At 48.4% G+C, this 19,714-nt stretch overlaps 1 protein-coding gene across 1 annotated transcript in view; it reads right to left on the bottom strand.

Moving 5' to 3' along the window:
• Window positions 1–133: 133 nt before the first annotated feature.
• The window catches only part of LOC119454121 (prolyl 4-hydroxylase subunit alpha-2), a 120,548-nt gene continuing 100,967 nt past the window's right edge, over window positions 134–19,714 (bottom strand). Inside the window, exon 8 of the mRNA XM_049667937.1 lies at window positions 134–307. Coding sequence (XP_049523894.1) covers window positions 134–307 — 174 coding nt within the window. The remainder of the gene's footprint in view (window positions 308–19,714) is intronic.

Genomic DNA, 19,714 nt, shown 5'->3' with positions numbered 1-19,714 from the left:
GGCCCAGCTCGCCGATTCTAACTGGGTGGAACGCTGCAACACTGCCGCTACGCAGATGTCAAGTCGTAACCCCTGGCATCTTTTCAGGGCTCTCATAGACCCTAGCCAAACACGCACAGAAACACAAAAACACTTACAGCGTGCACTTCATGCATATGCGGGAGACGCGGAAAAATTGGCCCAAGCGCTCAGAGATTAATATCTCGGCGGTCGCCAACAGGACGCCCTCGGACCGGCGTATTCCTATGCAGGCACGGAGAACGCTGACCTGGATCGTTGCTTCCAACTCCACGATCTGAAGGCGGCCCTGTCCAAAATGAAACGAGTAACGGCGCCAGGCAGGGATCGAGTGACGGTTAGGCTTTTAGCCAACCTCCTGACTCGGCGTACCTTCACCTCCTCGACTATTTCATTCAGATAAGGGAGGGGCGTGAGCCCCTACCGATTGAGTGGAAAACGGCCTTGGTTACTTTCATACCCAAGCCAGGCAAAACCATTAACATTGACAATCTCAGACCCATTTCCTTAACCGCCTGTGTGGGGAAACTTATGGAAAGCATGGCCCGAGATAGGCTCTCTGAATATCTGGAAGCCCAACACACCTTTGCGGACACCATGTACGGTTTTCGCCCACATCGTTCTGCACAGGACATTACCCTGCAACTACACCGAGACGTTATCGAACCAGCTGAACACCCCAGTGACGACAAGGTAGTCCTCGCCTTAGACCTCAAGGGAGCTTTCGATAACGTCACTCATGACATCATTCTTACCCACCTCTCACAGGCAAAGTGTGGGCATAATGCTTTCAGGTATGTTCGCCAATTCCTCATGGAACGGCAGACATACCTCCGTATTCAAGACAAGGAGCATGGCCCGTACCCCCTCGGTACGCGGGGAACACCACAAGGAACGGTCCTTTCTCCTCTCCTCTTCAACCTTGCCATGGCTCACCTCCCCCCATTGCTCAATGATATCCCAGGCGTGCAGCACGCTCTGTACGATGACGACATCACGCTATGGGCAACCCAGGGATCTCTTGGCAGCATCGAGACGTGCCTGCAGCAAGCAGCGTCGGTAGTAGACGACTACGCCCGTCGCTGCGGTCTCGAATGCTCACCTGCCAAATCGGAATACGTGCATCTTCGCCCCAAACCAAAGGACACCACACAAATCGAACTTTCCCTGTGTACCGGGCCTATCCCGGAACGTGATGAAATCAGAGTACTTGGGCTCTTCATCAAGATACACCGCAAGATCGACACCACCCTGCGTAAACTGCGTACGGTAGGGGATCAGGTGGGCCGTATGGTCCGCCGGGTTTCGAATAAACGGGGAGGCCTCCGGAGCAGGGATGCTCTACGCATTTGTGACCAGCCGGATCTTGTATTCGACCTGCGTCTGCGTAAATGCGACGAGAATACACTCGACTGTATACTCCGCAAAATCTACAAACGTACCCTTGAGCTCCCCATCTCGACATCTAACCAACGTCTCGCAGACCTGGGCATGATAAACACATATGGGGAACTTAAAGAGGCTCATCTCACCAACTAGTACCTGCGACTTGGCACGTCGCAGGCTGGGAGAGACCTCCTACACCGTTTACACATCTCCTACACCTACATGGTAGAAGAGCGGACCACGATACCTGAGGACTGGCGTGGTGCCTTGATCATTCCGCCTCTGCCCCAAACATGACTAAGGAGACCCACGATGGTAGGCGTATAGAGCGGGCTACAGCAACGCGCTACAGCACTATAACGCTATAACGCGCTATAACGCCCTACAGCAACGCTATGGTTCACGCACGGGGGTCTTCTACACGGACGCATCCGGCCCGCATCACGGCGGGTGGTACACGGCCGCTGTTGTTCACCAAAACGTACCTATTCAAGGGCTCACTTTACGAGCACCCAACATCACACACGCGGACGAAGTCGCCATAGCACTCGCCGCAGCAGACCCCGCATTTCGGATCATCATTACCGACTGACGGAGTGCGTGCCAAAATCTTATCCGGGGTTGCATCACTGAACGCGCAGCCCAAATTCTTAAACGATGCTACTATCTAGATCTCCCCAACACGCGTACAATCATCTGGACACCTGGCCATACAGGGCAAGGTGGAAATGAGGCTGCCGATGCCTCAGCCCGCGCACTAAATTACCGGGATCCACCTCACCCTCCATCGCCTGATGTTCCAGCACCCAATCCGGCTACATCCTTCAAAGAAATCACGGCCCTGTACAAATCGCACAGGCTCAGATTCCCGCCACCGGCATCGGGCCTAAACAAGACGGACGAGCGCTGGCTCCTCCGTCTCTAGACCAATACGGTATTGTGCCCGGCCATACTCAAACACTTTAACCCGGCATTCTCCGGGGCCTGCCCACACTGTGACCATCCGTTCGCGGACCCCTTCCACATGGTGTGGGCCTGCCCATCAAACCCGGCAGTCCCGCCACACCCCTTCCCATTTCCCCCTACCCGAGAGAGCTGGGAGGCTGCCCTGCTCGGCTGCTCGATCCTGGAGGATGAACGCGCCCTAATGGCCCGAGCGCGTGCTGCAGCAGAAGCCACAGGGGTTCAGGACTAGGGACCCCTCCTAGATTTTGTGAGAGGCCGGCCCTTAAGGCCGTCCCCAACTCTCTCCTTTCATCAATCAATAAAGTTTTCCACCACCACCACTACCACCACGTCAGCCGTGGCACGAGCGCGCCTATGTGGCGTGTGCAATCACGCACGCACTAGGCACACCTTTAGGAAGCCAGAACCGTGGAGCAGCCGTGGCTTCAGCGAAGCCTGCTCGTCTCGCACAAGCTTGAATCCCACCCACACGGAAATGTACGGAATTTTCCTTTCAAAGCCAATAATTTACTTTGTTTGCAGGAACCTAGCTGAGAAATGTGACGCCGAGTATTTGTTGACTTGCTTTCGCTCTTTGTGGCGTCGGCCGTTTTTCCTCACGGCGCAGTTTAGTCAAGGATCCCGCCAACGGCACCGCCAACATAGACACCTAAGGCTTACGCCTTAATAATGTTGTTTCTCGTGTAAATTCGCACAATCGCTGGCACATCGTGGGAGAAGCGTCCGGCATGCATTGCGTGGGTTAAAGATTCCAAATAACTCTTGCCGAGGCATTTGGAATAAATCCTAAGGCAAAAATATATTTATTTTCATTTCATTTTCCAAATTAAAATAGATCAAGATAAAACGCATGCGCTGTGTGCGAAAGGCTCTCAAAGTGCTTTGCTACCGAATTAGTTCAAGCAAAAGTCCATCCGAATTTAATAACTAAATTATTCAATTTACCCAGCAGATTTGTGAAGAGTCTACAGAGTGGCATTTCAAGTACAAGAAATACAGTTGGCTCCAACTACAATACGGATGAGCGATGCCTCCTGATTGTTACTTGTCCGACATGAATAGGGCGCCCAGACGTGGTTGGTCGGACGTTTAGCAACGCTGATTTTAAGGCGAAAGCCTTCTGTGTCCATGAAGCGAAAAAAGTTGTCGCAGTTTCACCTCAAAGGCGAAGCATCAATTGCGATAGCAAACTTGTAGAGAGCTATACGGAGTAATGATATTAGCTTTATCAGCTGTATAAACTTGGACATGCAGCAGCATCGGCAACACGCAGAACTGTTGTCGACGCCATTGGCGTTTTGCCCGCGTTCGCTCAAAATGCGTGCGGCGTTGGTGACTGTTGCCGGAGCCTCTGATATAAATAGGCACTGCGTGCCGCAGCTAAACGTCGCCTCCCTTCCCTCCCCCTCCCCCACGGCCTCTCGCTCGTCGGAAGAAGGCGCGTTTGCTCTACATACATGGTGATTGTGAAGGAGAACAGAGACGCCTACTTCTGCAGCCCTTAAGCCCCAACCAGACGTACGCGTTGGAACGCGTCCGCAGGCGCCGTGCGCCTGAGAGAGATTGTGGTTGTGAAGAGGAAGAGGCAGAAAATAGCGCCACTTCCTCCTCACAACCACAATCTCTCTCAGGCGCACGGCGCCTGCGGACGCGTTCCAACGCGTACGTCTGGTTTGGGCTTTAAGCGAGCACGGCGCAGAACGCGCGTTTGTTCTCCGCCGTGCGTTCACTCCCCGTGAAAGACGCGTACCCTCGCTCCCTTTCACTCGCACATACAGCGTTCGGCGCGCGGCGACGATTTCTTCTCCAAATGACGTCATACGGAACCTCACGGCGACGGCGACGGCGACGCCGACGGCAGAAATCTGCTTTTGAGTGTCCATATAATTCCTATCGCAATAAAATCTGGCGAGCATGCGGCGTTAACATCAGATGGCGACAAAACTCACGTGAATGAATGATGACGTCACGTTCCCGGCACTGGACCTGTTGCGGCTCGCCCTGCGAAATCCCATGGTTAACAGCGACGGCGTCGAATGGACGGCGTGGCCCACACCCAAGTTGTATTATGGTGGATAAAATTGGATTACGATGGATTAAAGCATAATAAAGAGACTGCATGCGGTCGGTACTAATTAGGGCAACCTGGATTAAAGGGGAGATTTTTTTAAGGTGATGACTTAGACAAGTCCTAGCGCTTCCGCGTTCAAATCACGTAAACATAATTAAGGGAGGCGACGTTTAGCTGCGGCACAAAATGGCTCTTTATATAAAAACGTTGCGAGGCGAGAAGGTGGTAAAGAATTTCGACGCTGCTCGACGAGTGAGCCGTGCTCCCTCAAGGGCTGCAGAAGATAGCGCCAACCTTTCCCTTTTCCCTCAAGAACCACTTATCATCATCAGTGTCCCGTTCTGATCTCGTCGAAAACCTCCGAGCCGCCCCCAGAGGCTCCTGCAACAGTCACCAACGCCGCGCGCGTTTTGTGCGAACACGGGTAAAACGCCGACGGCGTCGACAACAGTTCTGTGTGTTGCCGGTGCTGCTTCATGTCCAAGTTTGTACAGCTGATAAAACTACTATCCTTATTCCGTATAGCTCTCTACAAATTTGCTATCGGAATTGATGCTTCGCCTTTCGGGTGAAACTGCGACAACTTTTTTTTTCATAAAAGTAGACGTGGCTACCTACTACGACGACGACGACGACTTCTACTACTACTACTACATACTACAGAGGAGAGACAGACCCACACCCTAAGGAGCTTCGCCCCTAAAAATGTCGCAGTTTCACCCAAAAGGCAAGTCATCAATAGCGATAGCAAATTAGTAGAGAGCTATACGGAGAAAGGATAGTAGTTTTATCAGCTCTATAAACTTGGACATGCAGCAGCACCAGCAACGCGCAGATCTGTTGTCGACGCCGTCGGCGTTTTACCCGCGTTGGCACCGAATGCGCGCGGCGTTGGTGACTGTAGCCGGTACCTCTGGCGGCGGCTCGGAGGTTTTCGACGAGATCAGTACGAGACACTCGTCGTGCAGCGTCGGAAGTCTTTACCACCACCTCGTCTCGCAACGTGTTTATATAAACAGGCATTTGGTGCAGCAGCTAAACGTTGCCTCCCCTCCCTCCCGTCCCCCCACGGCCTTTCGCGCGACGGAAGAAGTCGCGTTTGCTATATATATATATATATATATATATATATATATATATATATATATATAGATATATATATATGGCGATTGTAAAGGAAGAAAGAAACGCTTTATTCTGCAGCCCTTCAGGGAGCACGGCGCAGAACGCGCGTTTGCTCTCCGCCGTGCGTTCGCTCCCTATGAAAGCGCGCGTCCCTCGCACCCTTTCGCTCGCACCTACAACGACCGGCGCGCGGCAACGGCTTCATCATCGTTTAACGTCATACGGAACCTCACGGCGACGGCGACGGCGACACCTACGGCAGAAATCCGCTTTGGAGTGTCCATATAATTGCTATCGCAATAAAAGAAGGTAAAATATACTGACTTTATCAAGCAGAATATTTATTCATGTCGTCAAAAACTAGTCATGTCATATAAATCTAAGTACACAGGTGTTCTCGCAATTCGCCCCCATCGAAATGTGGCCCACCGTGGCCACGATTCGAGCCCGCGACCGCGTTCTTAGCAGCCCAACACCATAGCCACTAAGAAAACACGGCGGGCGCCAATTTTAATGAGGCATGTTGCATGAAAAATAAAGGGAAAAGTACTTCCTGTATCAAGCAGAATATTTATTCAAGCCGTCAAAAACATTACAAAAATCCCGAAATTTGAGACATCTAGAGCGGTAAACTTACTGTTTTATATATCACACTCAAACATACTACTAATTGGTGAATGTCACTTTCGCAAAACTCACGTAAACATTTTCACAGATTCCAGTAAGCTGTAAACATATTTATCAATTTATCCGCTTGAGATGCTCTCACACAGGGCTGTCCAAACTCCCGAGGGGCCCGCGGCCGTGCAACCGACGACGGCTTACCAGTAGGCGGGCCCGCAACGCCTCCGCTGAGCCTTCGCCTGGGAGCTGCGCTTCTCCCGAAAACCTTGCACCATTGCGCTCCTTGAAAGCCGGCTTCACGGCTGTTAAATTATGGTGCAATAAAGCCACCTTGACCGAAGCAGCGCTGACGAATCGGGAGCCTCATGCGACCATTGCGTGAGGAGAGAGTGACGCTGCGATTGGCTGGTCCCAGGTCTTTCTCGCCGCGGCTTTCTGGACATTGCCCAGGTAGAGTGGGCACTGAGACCTATCGCCAGCTGGTCGCCCGCGAAACTTCAGCATCCAAAGAGCTGTATATAGTATAAAGCTCCTTTCTTATGTGCCACAGCCTGCCGCAAACTTGAATCCACATCTTGCTTGGTAAGGTAGCGGCGGAGGAATATATTTAAAGAATTAGAAAAGAATGTACATGTACTGATTGTAGTGGGGCAAACAAAAAATTGTCCCAATTGATGGGGAAAAAGCAGGTCAACAGCTTAAAAAAAGGCTTTACCACTTTACCATAGCAAGCACATGCTTTTTCTATATTGTACCTCGCTTTATAAGTGCTCGTTCTAAGGCACGCTGATCTCGCTTCGAAAGCTAAAGAGCTTCCGTTTGAGTTATCGTAAATTGTTTCTGTCCATTTTTTAGTAGTTACTCATAGACGGTTTCTTTTCCACTGCCGCCACCCATGAGGCGCGATAAAGCAACGCCATCTAGAGGAGAGTCTGGGTGGCATTGAGCGAAGCGGGGAATGGGGAATGAGAGAAGAGGCGTAGCTTCATGGAGGAGGATGGGCGGTCTAAGGCACGTTGGGATGACCTTCTGCAGCTACTGTTACGGGGGTTGTGCACGGAATCAACGTACAAGGTTCGTCTCACGATCGCCCCACATTCTGTATGTGCGAGTGAAAGCGGGCGATGGTGAGCCGACGACGGCGGCTTAATCTCGCGCTCTCAAGGGAGGAAAGCGGGGAGTAAGTGTGCCGTCTTCCAATCAAAGGGGGGGCATTATGCTCCGAAGGCTGCTGCCTATGGCGCTGCCGCCCGAGCCTTATCTTTAAAGCTATGTGCGACGCGGACAGTCCAAGTGTCGAGGCGCGTGCACCGGGGGCCTATAGCTTCATGTGCGCTGCGCTGTAGCACTTTCACGCTTGCGCGTAACCCGTGTTCACGAAGTGAAACGTCACTAACTTTTTGTCCTGCATGATTCGCAAGCTAGCCTTCTGTACGAAATACGTTAGCAGGTTTTTTTTTTCTTCTGCAGCGTGTTTATTGAACTGCTAATGTTCTGATGTCGCATGCAGTCAATACCACCAGATCCTGAAATTTCCAAAAGTGACGTAGATTGAGTTCGTGCGTGAACATGCCACGTCAAATTGGTGGCTGAGCTGTGGGAAAGTTGTGTCTCGTTTCTGCGTTCAACCTTTCGGTGCCGACGACACGCCCGGCACGCGCACATAAGTAGACAGCGGCCGTCAGGGACCTTTTAGCTTTTGCTGTCAGGACGACCGCACGCGAGGTATGCGACAAAGCACCGATATTTCCTCTTCTTGAGGTCCGGTTTGTCCACTAATGGGAACTAAACGCGTCGTCATGCGCCGCCCCGTCATTGCTCAGAGCCAGTCAGCCCGCAAGTACATTTGGCCAACCGTAATCGCCTCCCTCACATTTGACACCACTTGAAAGCGTGTCTCCGAATTAATTTCGGAACCGTGCGCCGCGACAAGGGTCGTTGACGCGTCACGCCTTGCTGCAACTAATCGCCCCTCCACGTGCCGGGTATAATCAGGCAGTATCATGAGCCGCGCCTCTGCGTAATCACGGCGCCGTCGCCGCGACGTGCGCCCACCGCTGGCACTTAATCATCCCATTGTATTTCGCTGGTCAAGCAACGACTATCGACAACCCACCGCTAGCCGTTTCTCTCCCCTTTCTTCGCAGCCGTTTCGTTCGGCGAGACCAGGTTGAACAAAAACGCCCATCTTAAGCCCTCTGAGCTGCAATTAAAGAACTAACTAGCGCTTCTATCAGCAGGCTTACATTGCCCTTCCAGAATATCGCACAATATGTAACGGTCGACGTTGTCATACGCTCTGGTAAAGTCTGAAATGTCCATATATTGCAGGTCTTTTCTTCTCGGGATATGTCAATACAATAAGTAAGGAAAAATAAGTTTACGTCCACATGCATACCGATTCTGAAGCCATTCTGATGTTTCCCAATATGCCATTATTCTCTGTCCATGCTTGCAGCTTTTATTTAATCGCCTGCATTGCTAACCTGTATACTACCAACGTAATAGTGAACGGTCTAAGTGATTGAATACTATCCTTTTGCCCCCTTGCTCTTATAAATTAAATTCCTTCTACTTGGTCGACAACTGTCCCATATTGGTGTATCTTTTAAGGTTTTTGTTACTGTTTTCTACAGAGCTTCATTAATTTTTGGTTCTAGTTCATTAATCAGCCTAACGGGAACCTCGTCTAGCCCTGTGGCTGTCCGCCACTGGTCCCCAGTCCGTCCCTCTGGCGGAAATATTCGGAGGTTTCGGCTCCAACACACGCAGTTTACAGAACTGCAATATTCGTTTTTGGTAAAGAGTTAGGTAATTCCTGAAATTTGTGATTCTATTTTTCTAAACTCGGGAAGGTGTGGAAATTTTTGTAAAGCTTTCTGTTAAAAACCTCCTACTTCGTATAGTCACTAGCATTGAACTTCTTCTGTGAAGTGCCACCAATTTCCTTCAAATTGGTCTAAAGGTTTTCTTGTAAAAGCTTTTCTACATTTTATGTGTGTTAGGCAACTTCGGTGTTGGGCCCCAACTATAGCCGCATCCTTATACTATCTAGAATCACATCTAGGAGCATTTGTCCACAAATTTATATTGCTTTCTTGTTTCCTAACGTTATGCCTATTATAGTTAATGAAAGCAGGTTTCGCTTTTATACCAATAAATGCCGAAAACTACTTGCCGATTCCAATTTTTGAAGTTCGGTAGAGACCGACAATTGCTTAATTGAGTATTTCGACGTGGCTTGTTACACGCGGTACGCACAACGTGACCGGAACCTTCCAATTTTATTGGGCTCTCGTATTTAGGCTGCCAAAGCTCTCTCGCGTGTGGGACTGATAGTAGAATTTCGGGGCGAGCAGTTCTTTAAATTTTGCCTCATTCTTGGCACTTTGCAGCAACGCTGGTCGACCAAAGGCTTTAAAGGTTCCAGCTGTTTTTTTTTTTTTTTTTTTTTTTTTTTTTTTTTTTTTTTTTTTTTTTTTTTTTTTACAGCGATAGCCATTATATGGACACTCCAAGCGGATTTCTGCCGTCGGAGTCGCCGAGAGGTTCGTTATAAAGTCCACGGGCGATAAAATCGTCACCGCGTACCGTTTGCTGTATGTGCGAGTGAAAGCGCGTGAGGGACGCAAGCTTTCACAGAGAGAGTGTATAAGTACTAGGCTATACAGCCACGCTTGCAGAACATGCATGTACGCGAACCATATCATTGCGTTCGAGCGTCTTCGTCCACAGCTAGCGCGTTCGTACGCTCGTGCTCTGCGAGGTGAAGAGGTTTTGCGCGCTATCAGAGCGAGAGAGAGAGAGAGACGCATACACGGAGCTGGTCTCCTCGAACGCTGTGTCCGCATTGGAGCGCGGTGTCGGTGTTGCAAGCTGCGCTACCCAACGCGCTGTGACGGCCGTTAAGTCCGAGACGCGCGAAAAGAAGTTATCATCATCATGAGTAATGAGATGAAAAGTTCGCGCGCACTTCTGGAAAATGCTGGGCTACGATCACCCAGCTTCGCTGTTTTAAGCCTTGCGCAGCCGAGTGCAAGGTTAAGCGTTGCTTTCTATTTTCTTATGACAGGTCGGACATTAGGCAATATAAGAACAATGGCTTGGTGGCGCAACCCACTGTCCCGTTCCAACGGGTATGCTCATCCATCCATCCATCCGTCCGTCCGTCCGTCCGTCCGTCCGTCCGTCCATCCATCCATCCATCCATCCATCCATCCATCCATCCATCCATCCATCCATCCATCCGGCGGCGTTGAGGGCGGGACGATAATAAGTAAATAAGAACTCGATAGCAACAAATACTAATACGATGGCAACAGACCAATACGGTGGCAATAAACTCAATAAACAGTAGTGAAAACAAATTCGCACACATAGGTAACCCTACTGGGTGCAGGCTATCCTAGTGAATCCCCGATGTGCTTTCTTCAAATAATTACTCGTTTACTTAGTTGTGCTTAACTTCGGTCCCAACGTGGGTAAATCGATTTGAAATAGTACTAAAAATTCGTGGTGGCAAAAAAGCTGATTCACATTTCCCGGTACCACATAGTGCTTTTTTTTCTGTGCTTGTGCACAGTCACTCTATATCTACCATGCAAATGTCTACATGACGTTGGGGGAAGCGTCGATATATTTAGCATGCGGCTTCTTTGTGTGTTGTTGCTGCATCTCCGGCATTTCAACGAAATTGTGTTAATATAGCGTGTAGTAATAACGTTTCAAGCAGTGAAGAAGGGTAGGCCAGTTTATGTAGCATTGTCAACGATAAAGTGACACACCTGACAGGAAGCGATCGTGTTGTATTGGTTTGGTCTGCGTCCTCTGTATATTCCTATTTTGTCCTTCACGATGTTATGTTTTAAGAGTTGCAGTAATTCCAATCGTGTAGGTTGGGGTATATTGTTATTGGGTCAAAACGAGACCATGAAATGTTACCCATCTCTGGTGAACATCCCTGTCTTTTCTTTACCTTTTCTCTCTAGAAATGTTACTCGACTAAGTGTCTAAAAAATCCGCCCCATTTTTTTTTCTAGTCTATTAGATCGCGGCCGCACAGCCTTACTAGCTTTATTTTGCTGTATGCTTTTTCTGAACAATAATCATTGCTCTACTGGATGCCTTTTTCCTTAAAGCAATGAGTTACTTCAAGGGATATGTTCGCGTGTGCAAACAAATTTTTGGATTGCACTCTAAGCTAATTAGCTGACGCAGGTGTACTGATTAACCTGTTTGAAAATTTAAGTGTGACTGAAGCACTGGTAATATACTTGACAGATGGTATACCAAATCGCTAAGCCACAAGAAGTAAGCCTTTGACTGCAAGCTTTCACGTAGGGTTAAAAACAACAATTTGAGGCTGCTGGCTACAAGTAATTATTACAGGAACCCGATTGTTTATATTAATTACGTTTTATAGTTGTGATACAGAACACTTCGAACATCAATAAATACCTTCCAGCGCGTAAAATCTCACATTAGTATTCCGAACAACAGGCGATGAATCAAAGTTGCACATATGGCAATGACAACATCAAACAGCAATGATTAAACGAAGCATGATGTAGAATATCATTGAGGTCGCAAAGATAATTTACCATAATTACGAAGACGTTAGGTTTTTTTACTTAGGAAGATGGTGGCTGCTGACTACAGCATAAAATAAAAAAGACACTGTGTTTTAATAATGGCACAAATCGAACCAGATACAAATTGCAACAAATTGAAACAGAATCGCCTCATTCAACATACATCAAACGTGATATTCCCACCAATAAATGAAGGTGGAGAAGTGTCACACACACACACACGCACACACACACACGCACGCACACACGCAAACACACACGCACACACGCAAACACACACACACACACGCACGCACACACACACACACACACACACACACACACACACACACACACACACACACACACACACACACACACACACACACACACACACACACACACACACACACACACACATACTAAATAAAAGTCTGATTGGAAGAAAATATTCACAAACTTTAAATGCGCGAGTGTGTCACCATTGCAAATGCCGCACAGGGCACTACGCAGTACTTAGTCTATTTGAATGCATGCGAACTGCGTCCCATTAGGACGGGGGCCATGCGAGTTGTGGACCAATGTATGACTTCATTATTTCAGTGAACTGTACCGGCAAGTTTGATGATCCAATGATGTAGAACAGAACTCAGGTGTTCCTTATATCTAAAGTAGACCTGCATCTCTACGTACCATTTTTCATTCTGGAGGAAGATTTCTTACGAAAAGTTCACTGTTGCAAAATTTGAAATGAACCCGCGGGAAAATTGATTTAACTCGAGAACTGTTCCAAACCAAATAATTTATACAAATTGATTAAATACTTTTCCTTGTACTTGTATTCCGTGATGCCATTTGACTGCAGTTCAATTACTTCTATCCTTCTATCCATCCATCAGATGGGTTTTGGCAGCATCTGCATTTTGGTTTCGGTACATTAGGTGGCCGAGGATTATTTCCGCAAATAAAGGAGGCATTGCCATATTAGTCTCCACACAAAACGTTCAATAGCAGCTGAAATGCTCCCATTTTGGATAGTGCGCCTGCTTCTTAAAGGTCAGCAATTTTGACCGGTAGCGTTTTGATATCCATGTACAGGTCATGAGCGAGGTGTGCCTCTCCTTGGAGCTTCACGTTGAGTTTATTCATGTGGTCCGTTAGGTCTACGCAAAAGGCTCATTTCCATGGCCAATCGCAAGTGGGTCGTAGTTACTCGAGACAATCCTTCTGTGCAAGGAACTCTTTAAATGGTCCCTAATGTTAAAGAAACGAGACACAACTTTCCCGCCGGTCAGCCACCAAATTAACGTGTCATAATCACGTACGAACTCAAACTATACATCACTTTTGGAAATTTGAGAATCTGGTGGCATTGACCGCATGTGACCTCAGAACATTAGCACTTTAACCTACAGGCTTCAGAACAACAACAAAAAAAAAACATTAACGTCTCATTGAATGCCGCTGAGCGTCCTTCGAGTTGTGAACTCCTCGAGGGCAAGCGAGCGCTTTGACACGCTCGGTGCGCTTTCATTTGGCCTTACTGAGCTGCACTTGCAACGCAGGCGAGAGCTTGAGCGGACAACCAATGCGCGGAAGAAACAACAAACGATTATAATGCTTTTTCATTCCCATACGTAAGCAGCCCTATGTTCCTATGCCAAATTTTTAGGGAGATAGTTGGGAGCCCAGTTAAGAACGCACCTTGCCACTCGGTTACGCGAGACCACGTGTCATTCGCATTATTAGAGAATGTCCCGCCGCGCCCACGTGAAAACGGGTGACAAAGCTAATGAAATCTAACCGCTTCATTACCGCCGAGTTAATATTTTCATTCGGCACTCCTTTAAGGGTGTAAGAGCTGCTACAGTTTGAATCGATCGCAAGCAACTGTCAAGAAGACAGAAAGTAGAAGAAAATGCTTGTTAGAAAAATTAGGTGATGTTATTCATATGAGCGAATCGACGGAGAGTCTTATATAAGCTTCTGGGTTCGCTCGCACTTTTATTGCCCTTGCAGAAGTAAACAATCAATCTGTCAGTTTTACGGTGAGCTTATTAGAGAATGAAGTAGCGTTCTTCTTCGATCTAGATTGAAAGGCTGATGCTTCGAATCATGTCGCTAGTCACGGCAGCAAACTGTAAGAACAAGCTACATTGTGCAAGAAAATATTTTCCCCGATCGATACAGCCACTCCGGTAGACTTCTTAGGTTGTGTAATGTGACGTTCTAATACTGTTACTTGCTATAACTGTGTTCAAAAGCGATCATGAAGTTCTTGCAGTTCTTGTAAGCTGAAAATAGATGACATATTGCAAAATCCGCGCTGAGCAACTAAGAGATTCTGGTATAGAATGAAAGCTTAGGGTGGCGACACGTTCGCCATTGTGCTACACTCTAGGGGGATATAAATAGTTTTCATCTTTTACAGCGAAGCTGTATACCTCTACCAGCCAAGGAAATTTTCGTCTCGTTGGCGTAAGCCAAAAAAAAATTATACCATCTTCCCGAGGGGAACCATGGGCATACGCGGAGCATTTACGTTGTTATTACGGTGTTATTAACGTTGTTAACTTGATGTTATTATGTTTTTATTACGTGTTAACTTGCGTTGGTCACCATCACATCGCGTGAACGCCGTGCTGCTGCTCGACGTTCTCGAACCGACGCTGTTTCACGTTGCCGAAGCTCAGGATCCGCTGCTCGACGTTCACGAACCAACGCGGCTTGACGTTCTCGAAGGTCGGGTTCCGCCGCTCGCTTCGTACGTTTACGTTGAACTTCACGGTCCCGAACCTCAGGTTCTGCTGCTCGACGTTCACGAACCAACGCGGCTTCCCGTTCTCGAAGGTCGGGTTCCGCCGCTCGCTTCGTACGTTTACGATGAACTTCACAGTCCCGAACCTCAGGTTCTGCTGCTCCACGTTCAAGAACCAACGCGGCTTCCCGTTCTCGAAGCTCAGGATCCGCTGCTCGACGGTGACGTTTCGAAGCGGCTTCCCGTTCTCGAAGTGTGGAATCCGCTGCTCGACGCTGACGTTTCGAAGCGGCTTCGCGTTGGCGAACTGAATCTGGATCCGCTGCGCGTCGCCGACGTTTACGTTCTGCGTCGCGAGCTCTTCTCTGCGCAGCCTTGTCCTCAGAGGTGCTCGCGGTTCTGTTAATGAACTGTCTGCTGCTGTTTGAAGATGTTCCAGACAGTTCGTTGACAGATTCGTTGGCGTTCATTCAGCGCATCCGACGGCGCAGCGTGACTAAACCGAAGCAGCAACTGAGGCAGTGGCGCATGCACCGGGTTTATATTAGCAGCTGGCGCGGAGAGGAGGAGGAGGAGAGAGAGAAGCGCGCATGCGCGCGCTATCGCACAGGTGGCGGATGAAGACACGGAGGGAGAAGCGCGTTATCGAACAGATGGCGTGGAGAGGGCGAGAGGAGGAGAGAGGCGTTATCGCACAGCTAGCGTGGAGAGAATCAGGAGAGGTGCGGACGGACGCCGACGCCGACGACGCCGCGGGACAGGCCGCCGCCATAAGATGCTCCGCATCTAAAACATGCCAGCGTATTTCCCACAGAAGGACAGCTTGTTAATCATGCAGGACAAAAACGTTACAGTGACGTTTCACTTCGTGAACGCGGGTGACGCGCAAGCGTGAGAGTGCTACAGCGCACATGAAGCTACAGGCCCTCGGTGCGCCTCGACACTTGGACGATTCGCATCGCACATAGCTTTAAAGATAGGGCTCGCGCGGTAGCGCCATAAGCAGCAGCCTTCGGAGCAAAACGCCCCCCCCCCCCCCCCCTCCGATGGGAAGACGGCACGCTTCCTCACCGCTTTCGCCCCTTGCGCGCTCGAAATTAAGCCACCATCGTCGGCTCACAGTAGCACGCTTTCACTGGCACATACAGCATACGGCGCGATCACGAGTCACACCCTGTGCGTTGATTCCGCGCACAACCCCACTAGTTGCAGAAGGTCATCCCAGCGTGCCTTAGCCCGCCCATCCTTCTCTATGAAGCTACGCCTCTTTTGTCATTCCCCGCTTCGCTCAACGCCACCCAGACTCTCCTCTAGGTGGCGTTGCTTTGCCGCGCCTCATGGGTGGCGGCCACGGAAACGAAACCGTCTATGAGTAACTAATAAAAAAAAATGGACAGAAACAATTTACGATAACTCAAAGGGAAGCTCTTTAGCTTTCGGAGCGAGATAAGAATGCCTTAGAACGAGCACTTATAAAGCGAGCTTCAATAAAGAAGAAGCATGTGCTTGCTTTGGTAAAGTGGTAAAGCCTTTTTTTAAGCTGTTGACCTGCTTTTTCTCCATCAATTGGGGCAATTTTTTGTTTGCCCCATTACAATCAGTGCACGTACATTCTTTTCTAATTCTTTAAATATATAATCCGCTGCTACCTTACCAAGCAAACTGTGGCTTGAAGCTTGCGGCAGACTGTGGACTTAAGAAACGAGCTTTATACTATATACAGCTCTTTGCATGCTCAAGTTTTCCGCGTAACAAGCTGGCGATATGTCTCAGTGCCCACTGCGCGTGCGTAAGGACCAGAGAGCCTCGGCGAGAAAGCCCTGGGACCAGCCAATCGCAGCGTCACGCTCTACTCACGCAATGGTGGTATGGGCCTCTCGATTCGTCGGCGCTGCTTCTGTCGAGGTGGTTTTGTTGCACCATAATTTACCAGCCGTGAAGCCGGCTTCCAAGGAGCGCAATGGTGCAAGGTTTGAGGGAAAAGCCCAGATCGCAAGCGAAGACAAAGCGGAGGCGTTGCGGGCCTGCCTGCGGGTAAGCCGTCGTCGGTTGCACGGCCGTGGGCACGTCGGGAGGCCTCCGTGGGCCGTAATATGGACAAGGGATCCTCTGAAGCGGGCAAATTGATAAATGTTTACAGCTTACTGGAATGTGTTAAAATGTTTACAGGAGTTTTGCAAATGTGATCTTCACGAATTGGTAGTATGTTTCAGTGTGGTATATAATACATGAACTTTACCACTCTAGATGTCTGAAATTTCGCAATTTTAGCAATGTTTTTGAGGACACGAATAAATATGCTGCTTGATACATTCATTACATTTCATTTTCTTTTTCATAGAACATGCCTCATTAAAATTGGCACCCGCCGTGTTTGTTTAGTGGCTATGGTGTTGGGCTGCTAACGACGAGGTCGCGGGATCGAATAATGGCCGTGGTGGGCCACGTTTCGATGGCGGGGGGGGGGAATGCGAAAACACCTCTGTACTTAGATTTAGGTGCACGTTAAAGAACCTCATATTGTCTAAATTATTCATGAGTCCTCCACTATGGCGTGCTTCATAATCAGATCGTGGTTTTGGCACGTAAAACCACATAATTTAATTTTGAAATAAAATTGGCATAGTGGTTGCTGAGAAAAACGATTTCCCTGTGTCTGAGAATTTGAATAGGAGCTCCCGAGCTAATGCTTCATCTTAACAGCTTCGTTATTGAATAAAACGAACTAGAAAGATATAATCGACAGTTACTTAAATATGTTTACGTAATTTTAATGCGGAAGCCTTAGAACTTGTCTAATTCATCACGTAAAAAAATTTCCCGCTTTAATCCAGGTTGTTCTAATTATAACCGACTGCAGTCACTTTATTGCGCTTCAATCAATCGTAATACAATTTTATGCACCATAATACAACTTGGGTGTGGGCCACGCCCTCCATTCGACGCCGTCGCTGTTAACCATGGGACTTCGCAGGGCGAGCCGCCACAGGTCCAGTGCCGGGCACGTGACGTCATCACTCAGTCACGTGAGTTTTGTCGCCATCTGCAGTTAACGCCGCACGCTCGCCAGATTTTTCGCTTCATGGACTGGACACAAAAGGCCTTCGCCTTAAAATCAGCTTTCCTAAATACCTGACCAACCGTGTCTGGGCGCCCCATTCGTATCGGACACGTAATAATCACAAGGTGCACATATTGGGCACTGTCGTTGGAGCCAACTGTATTTATTCTACTTGAAATGCCACTCTGTAGACTCTTCACAAATCTGCTGGGGAAATTGAATATTTTAGTTATTAAATTTGGATGGACTGTTGCTTGAACTAATTCAGTAGCAAAGCACTTTGAGAGCCTTTCGCACACAGCGCATGCGTTTTATCTTGATCTATATTAATCTGGAAAATGAAATGAAAATAAATATGTTTCTGCCTTGGGATTTATGCCAAATGCCTCGGCAAGAATTATTTGGGAAACTTTAACCCACGCAATGCACGCCGGGCGCTTCTCCCACGATGTGCCAGCGATTGTGCGAATTTACACGACAAACAACATTATTAAGGCGAAAGCCTTAGGTGTCTATGCTGGCGGTACCATTGGCGGGATCCTTGACGAAACTGCGCCGTGACGAAAAATGGCCGACGCCACAAAGAGCGAAAGCAAGTCAACAAATACTCAGCGTCACATTTCTCAGGGAGGTTCCTGCAAACAAAGTAAATTAGTGAATTTGAAAAGAAAATTCAGAACATTTCGGTCTGGGTGGGATTCATGCGGGTGCGAGACGAGCAGGCTTCCCTGAAGCCACGGCTGCTCCATGGTTCTGGCTTCCTAAAGGTGTGCCTAGTGCGTACGTGATTGAACACGTCACAGAGATGCGCTCGTGCCACGGCTCGCGTGTTCGTCGTCGTCTTCCACAGCTGAATTCGACGCCGCTCATCAATGCCAGCGTTTCCATACTGCCCCTCCCCCTGCGTAGGCGCTGACGGAACTGGGCCACTACCAGTAGGTGCGGCGATTGCGGCGAGTTCCGTTGTTTGCCCCGATGTATAGTTGCCATAGTTCTTCGTAAACCCATCTTCATCGGGACGAAAAAGGTGCCAAGAGTGCAATCAGGTTTTCACCTTAGCATTTTACCAACGTGAAGCGGTTGCTTAACTTTAAATGCGAAGCATTTCTAGGCAAACGTTTGCTACTTTCACAGTATCTATCTATCTATCTACCTATCTATCTATCGATCTAGCCGCCTACGTCTACTTGCTCTTATGGTCGTTTCGATATTTTGGTATATACCAAAATTGACATAATATGACAAGAGTATATGACGAACATACATGATATGTCATGACATGCGTCTCATGTAGCTCATGAAAGAGCCACCTACGTCTTGGTGCTCTCTTGGTGGTTTCATTAAGTTCGTAGGTACCAAAATTGGCATAGTATGTCAGGGGTGCATGACCAGCATCGCTGATAGGTCATGACATAAATGTTATGACATGCGTGTCATGTAGGTCATGACAATGACGCAGCGAATAAGACTAACACTCAAAAACCATTGAAATCTGTTCAGACGTGAGTACTAAGTGAATGAAACACTAAAGGATGCTGGTAGAAGTCATAGTCATAAGCTTGTCTCAGCAAAAATGAGAATGACTCAGCGAAACAAGATTAGCACTCAAAAACCAATGGAATGGCTGCGAACGTGGTATTAAGTGAAGGAAAAGGCTAAAGTCATAGTAATGAGCATGACTTAGGCTTTCGCCTTAAGGTCTCTTAGTTGTAGCTAAAGGCAGTCCTGAGGACTCATGACATGAATGTCATAGCATGCGTGTCATGTATGTCATGAAAGAGCCGCGTACGTCTTGGTGCTATCATGCTCGTTCTTTTAAAGGGACACTGAAGGCAAATACTAACTCGACGTGGACTGTTTAAATACCTTTCCAGAAACCTCAAATCGCTTGTCTCGAGCAAAGAAAATACTTAGTTTACGAGAAAATTGGGTCTGAACGGTCCAAATACCTTTATTGCAATTCAAATCACCCGCCACGCCAACCGAGGAGTGGGGACGTTGCATACGCCATTTTCTGCCGTTGGTGAGTGTAACGGCGCCCGACAGATTGCGGTACGGCGCGCCGCTACAGCTGACTTTAGTAAAGTGGCGTAGACCGTTCGGGCATTCCGCGACGTCGCATGGAAGTGGAATTC

Source organism: Dermacentor silvarum, chromosome 5, assembly GCF_013339745.2.
Source record: "Dermacentor silvarum isolate Dsil-2018 chromosome 5, BIME_Dsil_1.4, whole genome shotgun sequence".
In the NCBI taxonomy this organism is placed as follows: domain Eukaryota; kingdom Metazoa; phylum Arthropoda; class Arachnida; order Ixodida; family Ixodidae; genus Dermacentor; species Dermacentor silvarum.
The sequence above is the reverse complement of the archived record's forward strand: the minus strand, read 5'-3'. Positions and strand labels throughout refer to the sequence as shown.